Below are 13230 nucleotides of genomic sequence, written 5' to 3' on the forward strand. Positions count from 1 at the left end.
AGTGAGCGGCTGCGTGGTGCTTAGTTGCTGGCTGGGGTTAAACCACGACACCACCGAAAGGCGAAGGATCTAGTTTCCCGCCGGCTCTTGGGTGGCGTTTGCTTCTGATACATCAATCAGGGAGGGTGCGTTAAGAGTAGTATTCTCAAAATCCACTTTTCTATTTGCTGATTTATCAGGCCACCCTGTTACCAATTTTTCCAATTTGTCTGTTGGCATCCCGTCCATTAAGTCACGCGGGATCCCCTTCTGGTATCCCCACACCCACAGTATATTACGTTTGTTCGGGATATCTCTCCCCACCCCCGGCGGTTTAGCAAGGGGTGTTCTCTTATCACTCCCAGGGCATGGAACTATTTTTACTTCAGCTCGCTTCAAGCCCCTGGAGTCTGTTTTGGTGGCTGGAGGGTTAACAGGACCATACTTGTGCCTGTAATTAATTAATTCCTGAGCCACTTCTCCCCAGGTCCACATTTTCTTATCCTGGGGGCGGCGGTGCTGGTCAGGCGTGAATCCTTCTGAAGCAGCCGCAACACTCTCGCCCCGGGGCATCGCCTGTATCTTTCCTTGTAATTGTATACCAATCGGTTTCAGAAAATCAGGGAGTCCCCGTATAAGGGGAGTCATTCGCTCAGGATCCACCGACATCATCATCGGGGACTCCTGCCTAGGCTCCAATTTTCGATCATATATCATCTGCAGACAAGCTGCCTTTTGCACACTCTCCACTAATTGATCAACAGTCCCTGTAATCGCGAGGGGCTCCCCCCTCTCCAAGGGGTTCAAACCTCCCGCCCAATAGGCTGCCCGTTGGGTTAAAGACCAGGGGGCACGGTGATTCCCAGTAGTTAAAAACACTCCCGGTCCCCAATACCCTTCCGCCTCCTTTTCGCTTAACAGAATCTGGTCCCCCCCCCCGACAACGATACTCTCCACACATACTCCGTTTCTGACTCCTTAGGGGTTCGGCCAAATTCCTTTTTTAGTTTTGCCAACTCAGTGGCAGTATAGGGGACCTCTTTAGTTGTAACTTGGGGGAACTGGTCCTGCTCATCATCATAAATATATTCAGTTTTGACTAAAGGTCGCAATGAAGGCAGCTCTAACTTCTCCACTCTCTCTTTTGCTGCCTGCAGGTCCTTAAAGGGGTAGCCAATTTCTGATCTTGGAGGAATTTCCTCACAGACAGTACTCGCAAGGAGCTGCTCCTTAAGAGCAATTTGCAAATGTTTCACTTGGTTCTTTTCTGCTTCAAGTTGTGCTTTTAATCCCGCCACTTGTCCCATAAGGGACTGAACAAGATTTTGGAGGGATTCAATAATTTGAGATTCTGCAGTGAGGTGGCAATCCCTATCCTCCACTGCTGCGGCCAGACTGGCACTGAGAACGGCACAGACAATTGCTTTTCCTTTCCCTGACCGCACTCTAGCATCTTTCTGTAAAGCGACCATCCGATCAACAACACTCTGCAGATTATACCAATTTCCCTGAGTCCAGTCTATCCCAAGCACAGAGGGTCGCGCTTTATGTTTTTCTAAAAAAATCAAACAAAGCTTCTTTCCCCAAATGGGCAATTTTGCTATCACTCATCTTATACAAAGTGGGGAAGCAGTCGTCTCAGGAAGGCAGCACGTAAAGTTTCAAACACAGCACAACACAAGCCTGCCCCCCTTACGTTCCTGAGAGGTCTCACATATTAAAACAGGGAAACAGTACGTCACTCTCGTCTCAAGGGATCCTGTCCGTGACGCCAATTTAAATGTCCCGATCCAAAGTTGGGGAAGGTTTCGATATGATCCCAAGAGCGAGATTAAGACACAAACGAGGTCAAATGCCATATAGTCAAAAGAGCTTTTATTATCAAAAGTATCAAAAGTGGAAAATGGTGGTGATAGGATAGAATGGAAGAAAAGGTAGAAATTAAGCAAGCAGTCGCGATAGGATTGCTAGGATAGTCACCTCCATGGATCCAGAGGCGTCCCGTTGGTCCTCAGGCAAGCAGTCAGTGGTGGGAGTTGCAAGGACGGTCACTACCACGGATCCAGCGGCGTCCCGTTGGTCCTCAATCTTCAATTCTTTCGTGGTGAAGAAGGCCCCCACAGCTTGTCTCTACGGGTTTTTATAGGGCATATTTCGATGATGTCATGCGCTGCAGGTTTTGTTTATCACAGGACCTTCGTGTGATCAACACCAGATCAGCTCCAGCCCATTTCCTCCCCTGGATGCCTCAATGGCCTGGTAATCATCCTTATGGACAGAGGAGTGTCCTGCTTAAACAGGCCATCTTAGAGACAAAGGGCTAGAGATAAGCAGTTCACAGTTCCTTGAGATGACAGCCCAGTCCCTCACACCTAACAATCTTTGAAGCAAATGATTCAGGATAACAATTCAGTCTCTTACAAAGGGTCTGGAGCATCTCTCCTATGAGGAAAGGCTGAGAGAGCTGGGACTGTTTAGCCTAGAGAAGAGAAAGCTTGGGGGTGATTTTATTAATGTGTCTAAAACCTGAAGGGAAGGTGCAACGACGACAGAGCCAGGCTCTTTCCAGTGGTGCCCAGTGTCAGGAGCAGAGGCCACGCCACAGGCACGCACTGAAACACAAGACGTTCCCTCTGTACGTCAAGAAAGACTTTTTGACTGTGAGGGTGACTGAGCGCTAGCACAGGTTGCCCAGGGAGGTTGTAGAGTCTCCCTCCTTAGAGCTATTAAAAAATGATTTTAGCCACCAACCTGGGCAGCTGGCTATGTGCAGCCCTGCTTGAGCAGCAGGGTTGGACCAGATGGACCCCAGAGGTCCCTTCCAGCCTCCACCTTTCTGAGATCTGGTGGCAGCTCACAGCCCTGCCTCCCTGTCTGCTGTGCACATACCAGGGCTGTGGCCCCTGTGAGCCTGGGAGACAGGCCAGAGTGGTGCTTTCCTGAGCTGTGCCCCACGTTGCACCCTCACCTGGGTACTCCTCTTGGGGCAGAGGGGCTTGCTCTGTGGCTTCTGGAAGAAGGTGTCCACATGACTCTTCCTTTCCTTCCCTCTGTCCGCAGAGATGATGATTTTTGGAGGAGACATCTTTAAGTTTGCTGGTATGTACTTAGGACAACGATGCCCACGTGTGCTGACCTGCAGCATTTAACTGTTGTGGCGGCCATTTGCTCTGCTCTCCTTCTCAAGAGGCTCTGTGCAGCACCTTGAGCCAGCTTCCTGGCCGCATGTGTACCCCCCTGCAGTGCCCTTTCTTCAGGCTTCTCTTCCCCCTGGGCCTGCCTGCCTCCGGTTTGGCTTTGGCAAGGGCTGTGCCCCCCCCTTGACGTGCGGAAAACAGACTCCACAATCAGTGAGATTGTAAAGTAGGCATGTTCATTCAGCGCTGGGCGGCACAGGGGGTAGTCCCACCAAAGTCGTGTGCGCCCGACTCGGCAGTTCGCCTCAAGTTTATACAGTCAGGTATTACATATTCACAATACGCCTATACATATGCATGACCTATCCCCGCTTCATATTAAAATTAGCTCCGAGAGGTCATTTCCATAGTCCCCTCCCAACTGCGCCTGCGCAGGGCCTCTTTATGGTGGTCGTCTGGTGGTCGCAGAGATGAAGATAGATGACTCCTCTTTGTCACCGCTAGTAACCTTTTTCCTTGCGCAGGCTCAGTGATTTCTTGGTATTCACCCAAGCCGCAAGACCAGTCTTAGCTGGCTCTTGGGGCCTGCTCCTGCTTCTTATCAAGGACTGTCTTTACTTCATTGGCTGGTTCTTGGGACCAGCTCTTCTTATCAAGGACTGTCTCTACCTCAGCGAATTTCAACAATGTAAGCACTAAACATCATCTTTCACCCCCCTTTATTATGTCTGCTGAGATTCTTTTGACTCCCCTTGTCTCACCCTCACTCTGCCCCTGCTTGTAGGGCCCTGGGCTGGGGGTGAGGGCAAGGAAGCACTGAGAGGAGGACACCTCCTAGAAAGTGCAGCCAAAGGTGTGTGTCGGGGTGGTGGTGAGGGGCAGGGAGGCCCTGGTGATGGCGGCGCTCGGGCTGCCAGGCTGCGAGGGGAGAAGTAGTCCCTGGTGTGCTGCAGCTGCAGAGGAGCGCTTGGGGTAGGGGGTGCCACCGCTGCTGGCTGTCTGCCGCTGTAGCTGGCCGTCTGCCGCTGTAGCTGGCCCGGGAGAGGAGAGGTGTGCCGGTGCCCAGGGTGTGGTCCTCCAGGATGATGCCCTCCCACAGGCCCATCTTCCTCAGCACGTTGGCCGGTTTCTGCTGTCCCTGCCACTGAGCGTAGGTCCGGGAGAGTCAGGTCTCAGCAGAGCCTTTACCTTTCCCTCGCTTTCCCCAGGGGATGCTGTGCTGGTGCTGTGGACAACACCACCCCAGGAGCTGGCTAAGACCATCAGCCTGGTGCTGCAATGTAGCCAGCAGATTCAAAAGAAGTATGGGAGTCATGACATGCACGTGACGTGCGGAAAACAGACTCCACAATCAGTGAGATTGTAAAGTAGGTATGTTCATTCAGCGCTGGGCAGCACGGGGGGTAGTCCCACCAAAGTCATGCGCGCCTGATTTGGCAGTTCACTTTAAATTTATACAGTCAAGTGTTACATATACATAGAGTTTCGCAATATGCCTATACATAGGCATTACCTATCCCCTCTTCATATTAAAATTAGCTCTAGGAAGTCATTTCCATAGTCTCCTCTCAACTGCGCTTGCGCAGTGCCTCCTTATGGTGGTCGTCTGGTGGTCGTGAAGATGAAGGCTGTATGTCTTCTTCACGGTGAACTCTTAACCTTCTGTCCCTGCGCAGACTCAGTTGTCCCTTGGCATTTGTCCAAATCACAAGGTCGGTCTTGGCTGGTTCTTGGAGTCACTGCTGCTTCTTATCAGGGACTATCTCCTGTCCCAGCCAGCCTCAACAATGCAAGTGTTAAACATCACTTCTCATCCCCTTGGGCCATGTCTACCTCTATTGAAACTTCTTTAACTTCATTATAAGCTAGATAATTATTAAACAATTCTTATCCACATTCATATATCTACTATATCTGCTAAGGTTTCTTTGGTTCCCCGTCTCACACGTGGGACAGAAGATCCAACTAAAGATAGGTACGGGCACTGTGGCATGGGGTGCTTCTCAACAGCAGGAAATGGGGGGATCCGTACTGGGGCTAGTGCCAAAGTAAAGCATCTCCTGTGAGCATTCAAGGGGCCAGCTGTAGTCTGGGTGGGGATGGGAGACCAGGACTGCTGGGTTTGCGTGCATTTGCAGATGCAGAGGAAGCTTAAAGGTAAAGCAGGTGTCAGATCAAGTATTAGGGTCCTTGAATGTCTGCTTTAGCACAAATATCTGTGGGAGGTAGTTATCTTTTCATTTTTTCAGGTGGGGGCAGCTTTGCATCCTTTTCCCTGCTGGATTCTCCCCTGCCTCTCACAAAGAGCAAAGGGGAACCGCTTTGCATGCGGGTCTGGGAAGGGCTTTGGCAGGCTGTCATGTTTTCTCAAGCAGACAGCTACAACCTGCCTGCATGTTAACGGAGCAGGCAGTGATCAAGCCTACCTGGTTTGCTGGGCTTCTGGGCAGGCTTCTGGGCAGGCAGCTGGCTAAGACACCTGGTACTCTCAACACATTGTCTATTTCTAGACACCTGTTTCAGGGACCTGTGTCAGTATGCCCCCGAGTAGGATGGAGGATGCCCTCCCCTTCCATAATGCCAGTCTCCCCACTGGGCTTCAGATTAGCTTCTGAACAGCTGAGATGCTGGGGGCTGTAGAGCTCAAAATCTTCCCTGTGTTAGTGCTGCTTCTCCCTCTCTCTCTCACCAGGGATCTCTGCAGGGCCCATGGACCTCCTGGTAGTCCAAGACAGGAGGTGGCAGTACTTCTTGATCTGTGTCCAGGCCCTGGATGAAGTTTGTGAGGCCAAACAGCTTGTGAATGCAGGCGAAGTAATCCTCTCAGCCACCTCCTGGGAGCTCTGTGAGCAGCACCGGCTCAGGACCAGGCATCTTGCAGGCAAAAGAGCTGTGAAGGTAGGTGGATGGGATGGCCTGTAGAGCCATTTTGAGGACCCAGACCTGGACATGAAGGAGAGAGGTGTCAGAAGGCTTGAGGAGCTGAATGTGGAGAGAGTTGGAGCTGTGGAAGTGGACAGGCAGCTGAAGCTCTTGTCCTTCCATCTCAGGGGTAACGGTGGGCTGGGCTTGCTTGGTTTGAGGGGTCGGGAGGCCCTGGGAGGGTTTTGGCCCCACCAGCAATGTCCTCTGTGGGTCACGGCACTGTTGTTGACAGCTGGGGGATGCTTGGATGATGCCTGCCCAGCTCCGGTGCTTCTGAGGAAGCACTGTTGTCCCATCCAGCCAGGTGGGCTTGTTCTCCCCTTTTCTGGGCAGTGACGGTGGAGGGTGGGCTCTGTCCCCTGGGACTCCTGGGGAGGCCAGTGGCAGTGCTTTCAGGCTGTGTGTCTTCAGGTTACAGGCATGGATCAGATATCCTGGTCAGAATACCAAGACGCTTTACGCAAGCTTGTACAACACCCAAGGAGCCACCGCTTGGACAGAGAAGGTGAGTGCCAACTTCACCTTGTTGTCGGATTGCCTGGAAAGGTGGGGCCTGGCTGCTTCAGGGGCCAGAGAGGAACCACCTCTGCCCTCTTCCTCCTTTCAGTTAGCACTCATGCTTTTGGCCCTCGTGTGCATCAGCTGGGGCAGTGGCTGCTGCTGCCTTCTCCTTCCAGGGGACAGCTCTGCCCTGAGCATCTGGAGGTGGCAACATGAGCAAACCCAGAAGATTTTATCCTCTGTCCTCACAAGGGCGAAATCAACAAAATCCTCCTGTTTGATAAAGTGAGTGTGGGGGAGCAATCGCCTCCCCACACCCTGAGAGAGTGGACAGTGAGCAAGAGGGAGAGGCTCCCTCTTAGGCATTGTAGCAAGATGTGCTGCATCTGTCCTTGGCAGGGCTGCACATTCCTCTGTGTGTTTGGACTCAGTGGAGAAAAGCTGCCCTACTGTGGAGGACCTCGGCTGGATCGAGGGGCCTGGGGAGGATATTGAACTTGACAAGATTACAGTGTTCCCATGAGAGAACAAGAAAGAATGAGAAGCAAGCCTGGGAAACTAAGTTTGAGGAATGTGTTGACCATTTGCAGTTGTGATAAGGAACCTGAAAAAGTCACCCAATGAGGGGTGAGAAAAACAACTTCTGACAACTTTTTGACCAATAAGGGACAGACATATGTACAAGGTAACAAGTATAATGGGTATAAATTTTCTGGCTTGTAGTAATTAAAAAAAAAAAAAACCTTCTTTGCTTGTACTATAAGAATGCATACGTGTCATTTATCTGTCTCGACCACGACACCCTACGAGAGCATTCATGCCTTGCAGAGTGCTATTCAGATCTTCAATTCCTGCTCCACGATGCTCATGGAAATAGAGTGAGTGTGTGGCAGGGACAGTGCAAGGGGGCTTCCCAGAAAGAGACGTGTCTTCTAGCTTGCCCTCCTTTGTCCCTGGCAGGAAGGAGGCAGTGCCCTGAGAGGTGGCAGGCGAGCCCTGGCCTTAGCCCATGGCAGCCAGGCGGAGTCCCTCCAAGCACACCCTGCTAGCCACCGTGCTGGAACGAGCCCTTGCAAGGGCGAGAGGCTCCTTGGTGACAGAGGCAGGCCCTTCTGGGCGACTGGCCCATGAACAGGGATGGGGTCCAGCCACCTGATCTCAGGTTGCTGCCATTGCAGGCAGTGACGTCATGGGTGCCTTCTTCCCTCCCTCTTTGCTCACGAGAGGGCTGTGGCCTTCTGCAGGTTGCAGCTCAGGGAACGTGGCCTCAGAGGAAGCGTCCAAAAAATCCCACATGCGCTCTACCCCTGTCCTTTGTCCCTTGCAACCCGGATATGTTGCGCCCCTGAGCTCTCCACATCCCCAAGACCTGCGCTGGCAGGACAGGATGGCAGGTGGCCCAGGCTAACGCTGAGGGGAGGTGCAGGAAGGGATGAATCTGGGCCGGCAGGACTGCGCCTGGGGCACTGCTGAAGCTGCACTGTTTCCCTGTGTGCCAGGGCAGTGTCTGTTGCAGTTACCAGTGGGACGGTGTTCTGTGGAGTCACTGGCCACCCTCTGAGGCATGAATACACAGGTAGGAGGCGTGTGTCTGAGGCGTGGGAGGCTGGTGTAGGCCTGCTTAAGCATAGCAGTTTGGAAGAAGAAGGTGGGCTGGGAGAGGGCTTTTCCAGCAGCCGGTCAGGAATGGCCCAGGCAGCGCCTGTCCTGGCCCGTGGCAGGAGAATGGCTCTGTGGCCGGTTGTTCCCCTGGGCTCTGCCAATCCCACTGTGGGGTTGGCCTGTGCTGGAGGTGAGGCAGCCATTGGCCTGGAAGGGCGCTGCGGGACTGGTCGCACAGGTATGTCAATGCATGATCTCTCTCCCTCTCTCTCTCTCTGGCAGTCATTGGCCAGAAGGTGAATTTGGCAGCCCGGATGATGGTACACCACCCTGGGCTGGTGTCCTGTGACGCAGTGACCTATGCCTCCTCTCGGCTGCCCCCTTACTACTTCAAGGAGCTGCCGGAGAGAAAGATGAAAGGCCTCAGTCATCCTGGCACTGTCTATCAATATGTGGGGATCACCAAGAAGAGGTGAATGACCTTTGGGAGGGCTGGACGAAGAGATGGTGGCATCAAGGGTGCAGCCTTGGCCAGCAAAGCGGAATTAGGCAGAGAGAGACCAAGCTGGTCTCCCTTGCCTGTGGCTGAGAAAGTCGGAAGCCCTGGCGTGGGAGGCTTTTTGCCTCTCTCCCCTGCTGTCTCCTGCCGCTAAGAGAGTGGGAGTGAAGCCACCGGGATGGGGAAGGTTTTCCTGTCTTGGCAGACACAACCTGGCCTTGCAGGCTCTGTCCAAATGGCTTTCAACTGTGCTTGCTCCACCACGTGCCCTGGTAATGATGACCCAAGGAGGTTTTTGTCCCAGCTGCTTCCGAGCAGGAAGCTTTGGGCCAGTCTGGTTCCCATGGGGAAACGTGGACCATAGGGACACTCTTCCTCATGTCTTCCTGCTGAAATCTCAGCTCTTCCTCTGGGCCAGGATTTGACCTTCTCTTTGGATGATGGTTTGAATGTTAACATTGCCATCTCTTTGAAACTACAGGAGAACTTGAGCCAAAGGCGCTAGATGCTTGGCATCCCAACCCGTTCAGTGACACAAGTCCTCCTTTCCAAGACACTTGTTTTTCTTGGCCAGCATGTGCTAGCCAACAGCACACCCTGGCTTCTTTCACATGTCTCCAATTTCTCTTGGTTTGGCCTCTGGTGATGGACTCTTGATACGTTCTCCTGTCCTGCCGTGGCCATTGGGCTTCTTTATGCTTGAAGCTGTCCTAGCATGCAGCTTGAACTTTGGGTGGGGGTGCGTACAGGGGAAAACATGCTGCTCGAAAGAAAAGCAGGTGCACCAGGAGCACATCCTGCCCCTCCACGCTAGGCTGCTTCTCTATGTCCCCTGGCTTCTCACCAGCTAATTGACTTGTGTTTTCTTTTCCCCTGCTTCTAGCATATTTGGCATGGGTCTTACCAAGAAGAGGTCAGAGTACGCCCCCTTGCTGGGTAGGTGGAGAATGCCTGGCTCTTCTGAAGCCCAGTTTCTTCCCCTTGGTAACTTTTAGTGCCACGCTGGGAAGGGAGAAGCTTTTGCCAGGGATGGTGTTGCCTGCAGCGGCCCTAAGGAAGTGCCACCTCTCTTGGCCCCTACTTGGTTGATCTCTTTGGGGTGGAAAGCAGGGTGAGGCGCCTGGTGCTCCCTGCTGTGCTCCAGACCTGGTACGAAGGTACCTTTCAGCTACAGAGCTGCTCACACCCTGGGGGCTAAACTGATTCCTGTCTTTGGGATTGGGAAAGAGATTGCCTTCTGCCAGACTGACGGAGAGTTCTGGTGGTGGGTTCTCCCCCTTGTACTCCTCGGAGATCCTTTCTTGGCAGCATCTGGGCGTAGACATGGAAATGTCAGGACACACAGGGTACCTTTAATCACTCGGTGTCTTGCTGGAGGTTTTGAGCCCTCTTATGGGTTAACCCCGGGAGGCAGCTCAGCCCCACAGAGCCGCTCACTCCCCATAGTGGGATGGGGAAGAGAATCGGAAGGGTAAAAGTGAGAACACTGGTGGGCTGAGATATACACAGCTTAATAGGTAAAGCAAAAGCTGCGCAAGCACGCAGGGCCAAATCAGGCATTCATTCCCTGCTTCCCATCAGCAGGCAGGTGTCTAGGCATTTCCAGGAAAGCAGGGCTGCATCATGCGTAACAGTGACTTGGGAAGACAAACGCCGTAACTCCAAATGTCCCCCCCTTCCTCCTTCTTTCCCCCAGCTTTTCTTGCCAAGCATCACATCATATGGTATGGAATAGGCCTTTGGGCAGTTGGGGTCAGCTGTCATGGCTGTGCCCCCTCCCAGCTTCTTGTGCACCCCCAGCCTGCTCGCTGGCAGGGCGGCGTGAGAAATGGAAAAGGCCTTGGCGCTGTGCAAGCACTCCAGCAATAACTAAAACATCATGTTATCAACACCTATGTCTGGTCACAAATCCAAACCATAGCACCATAGGAGCTATCACTGAAGAAAATTCACTCTAGCCCAGCCAAAAGACACTGAAGATGCTGCCTTAGCTACCGGGAAGTGCCCTGTGGCTCATGCTACAGCGAGGAGATTCTGCAGCGACTCACATAATCTCTTCCAGTCTTGTGCTGGATCACTGCGGGGAGTTGCATGGGGCTGGCTGAATCTCTGGATTTAGGACAAAGGCACATCCTGGCATTTGAGGGCATGATGGGCTCCGGAAAGAGCCACTTACTTACCAAACTGGCCTATTTAGGCCAGGCTGCTGGCCACAGGTACAGGTTTTTGACCTCTAGCTTTGGGACGCTGCCCCTGCCCATCACCTGGCAGCCATAGAACATTCTGTCCCCTCTGCTGGTGTGCCTGGCCCTTGGACTGCAGCCTCCCGAGAAAGCCTCCTGGAGACACCCCCTAGGAGCACCTGTGTGCTCTGCTCCTGCCTCTACATCTTTGGGGAGTTGGAGGTGGATTCTTGAGCCATGGTCATGGCCTTTCCTCCTTCACCTCTGGGCCAGGCACAGATAGAAGGAAAGAGCCTGTCATGGTTTAACCCCAGCCAGCAACTAAGCACCACGCAGCCGCTCACTCACTCCCCCCCCATCCAGTGGGATGGGGGAGAAAATTGGGAAAAAGAAGTAAAACTCGTGGGTTGAGATAAGAACAGTTTAATAGAGCAGAAAAGAAGAAACTAATAATAATAATGATAACACCAATAAAATGACAACAGTAGTAATAAAAGGATTGGAATGTACAAATGATGCGCAGGGCAATTGCTCACCACCCGCCAACCGACACCCAGTTAGTCCCCGAGCGGCGATTCCCCGCCCCCACTTCCCAGTTCCTAAACTAGATGGGACGTCACATGGTATGGAATACACTGTTGGCCAGTTTGGGTCAGGTGCCCTGGTTGTGTCCTGTGCCAACTGCTTGTGCCCTGGCTGGGCATGAGAAGCTGAAAAATCCTTGACTTTAGACTAAATGCTACTGAGCAACAACTGAAAACATCAGTGTTATCAACATTCTTCGCATACTGAACTCAAAACATAGCACTGTACCAGCTACCAGGAAGACAGTTAACTCTATCCCAGCTGAAACCAGGACAGAGCCCAAGCTCAGTGCTTTTCATCTGACTCCAGACCCAACAGACAGCAGGGTGGCCTGTCTCAGAAGCCCTGCTTGCCCTCTGCCTGTTTCCCAGAAGGAGCACTGGGGCAGAAAAGCCTTCCTGCGGTCTGGGAGGCAGGCTGCTAAGGTCTGGAGCCCAAAGGCAAACTCACCACTTGCTCTTAGCCCCATGAGTTCCTCTGCAGGGGGGATGTAGCGAGACCTGGGCCAGCACTGTGGAGACACAGAATCTGGACCCGGCTCTCCCAGTGACTTGGCAGCAACTGCGCCTTTGTGCCCTTTCTCGTACGAGGAGTGAAAAGCTTGGCCTTCTCTGGGAAGCACTTTGAGATGCGTGGCTGAAGGGCCCCCCCCAAGGGCATCTGCACCCCTTTTGTCTTAGAAGGCTTGGACTGTTGGGGATCTCAATCCCCTTTGCTTTTGCATGGCAAGGTAGTTGCCATGGAACTGCTAGAGGTCAACATGAGGCAGTCCTTCTCTGCCATCCGTACGCTGATGGCCAGGGCTCTGGGCCTCCAGGACTGTGAACCGTGCAGTGCCAGGCAGTGCACGCTGCAGACAAAGCTCCAAGGGACAATCAAAGAGAGCAGCTATTGCCTCCTCAGTGACATTTTCCTTGTCGAGGTGAGAGCAAGAGGCCTCTCTGGCCCTGGAGAAGGCCTTCTCGTAAGCTTTTCTGGGTCTGATGTTGTGCAGGCGAGTTGCTGGGAGTGCCTTAGCTCAGGGGTGGGAAACGCAGGGGTCATAGCACACATTTCCCATTCCTGGGCCCTGGGGGGCTCCCTTTCTGGGGTGAGTTCATGTCCCACGCTGCATCCAGCCATGCCTGGTGCCTTGTTCAGCACCTTGGAAGTGGCATTGGAGAGAGGCTGGTGCTGACCTCGTGCTGAGGTCACCGCTGGGCGAGTGGTCTGCTCCAGCCAGCCCAAGATTCCTCCAGCCAGACAACCAGCTCTTCAGCCCACCCCCAAGCCCCAGCTCTGCCAGTGACCCTCAGCAGAGGGCATCTGCTTTATGCTCCAGGTGAAGTCCCCACTGTGGCTCCTTGCACCTGTGCTGGGGAGAGGTAAGGTGCTGAGGCCAGCAGAGGCAGGTTGCTCTGCGGTCTTGCTTGGTGGGTTCGTGTGCCTAGCCCCAGAGCGATGCTTCTCCCTGACTCTGCTTTCTGGCCAGTTTCCCGTTTTGGACAAGGTTCGCGAGATGCATGGAACTGAAAGAAAAAAGGAGTTGCACTTGGCTTGGGCAAAAGTGCTAGAGAAGGTGAGCATTTCTCCTTCCTTCCTTCCTCCTGGGTCAGAGAAGGAAAACAAGCCTGCTGGCTGCAGGCTCTGCACCACAGCAGTGTGAGCAGGCGGGAGGATCACATGCCTGGGTCATCGCCCTTCAGGGCCTGAGAACCCCCCATCTCCCCCCCTCCCCCGCAGCCCCACAAACACACCCCATAACTTTCCTCCCGTCAAATGTACCCTGGACGAGGAGCAATGTCTTCTGCATTCCCTTGCCCAAGCTCCCTCCTTCTGC

The 13230-nt window shown here is 53.3% G+C and overlaps 1 protein-coding gene across 1 annotated transcript; it reads right to left on the bottom strand.

Annotated features, from left to right (window-relative positions):
* Nucleotides 1-69: 69 nt before the first annotated feature.
* Nucleotides 70-1590, bottom strand: LOC138683627 (uncharacterized). The gene is given in 3 exon segments (XM_069775621.1): nt 70-915; nt 918-1541; nt 1543-1590. Coding segments are annotated over 3 exon segments (1518 nt in total).
* Nucleotides 1591-13230: the final 11640 nt, after the last annotated feature.

Source organism: Haliaeetus albicilla, chromosome W (assembly GCF_947461875.1).
Source record: "Haliaeetus albicilla chromosome W, bHalAlb1.1, whole genome shotgun sequence".
Taxonomy (NCBI): Eukaryota; Metazoa; Chordata; class Aves; order Accipitriformes; family Accipitridae; genus Haliaeetus; species Haliaeetus albicilla.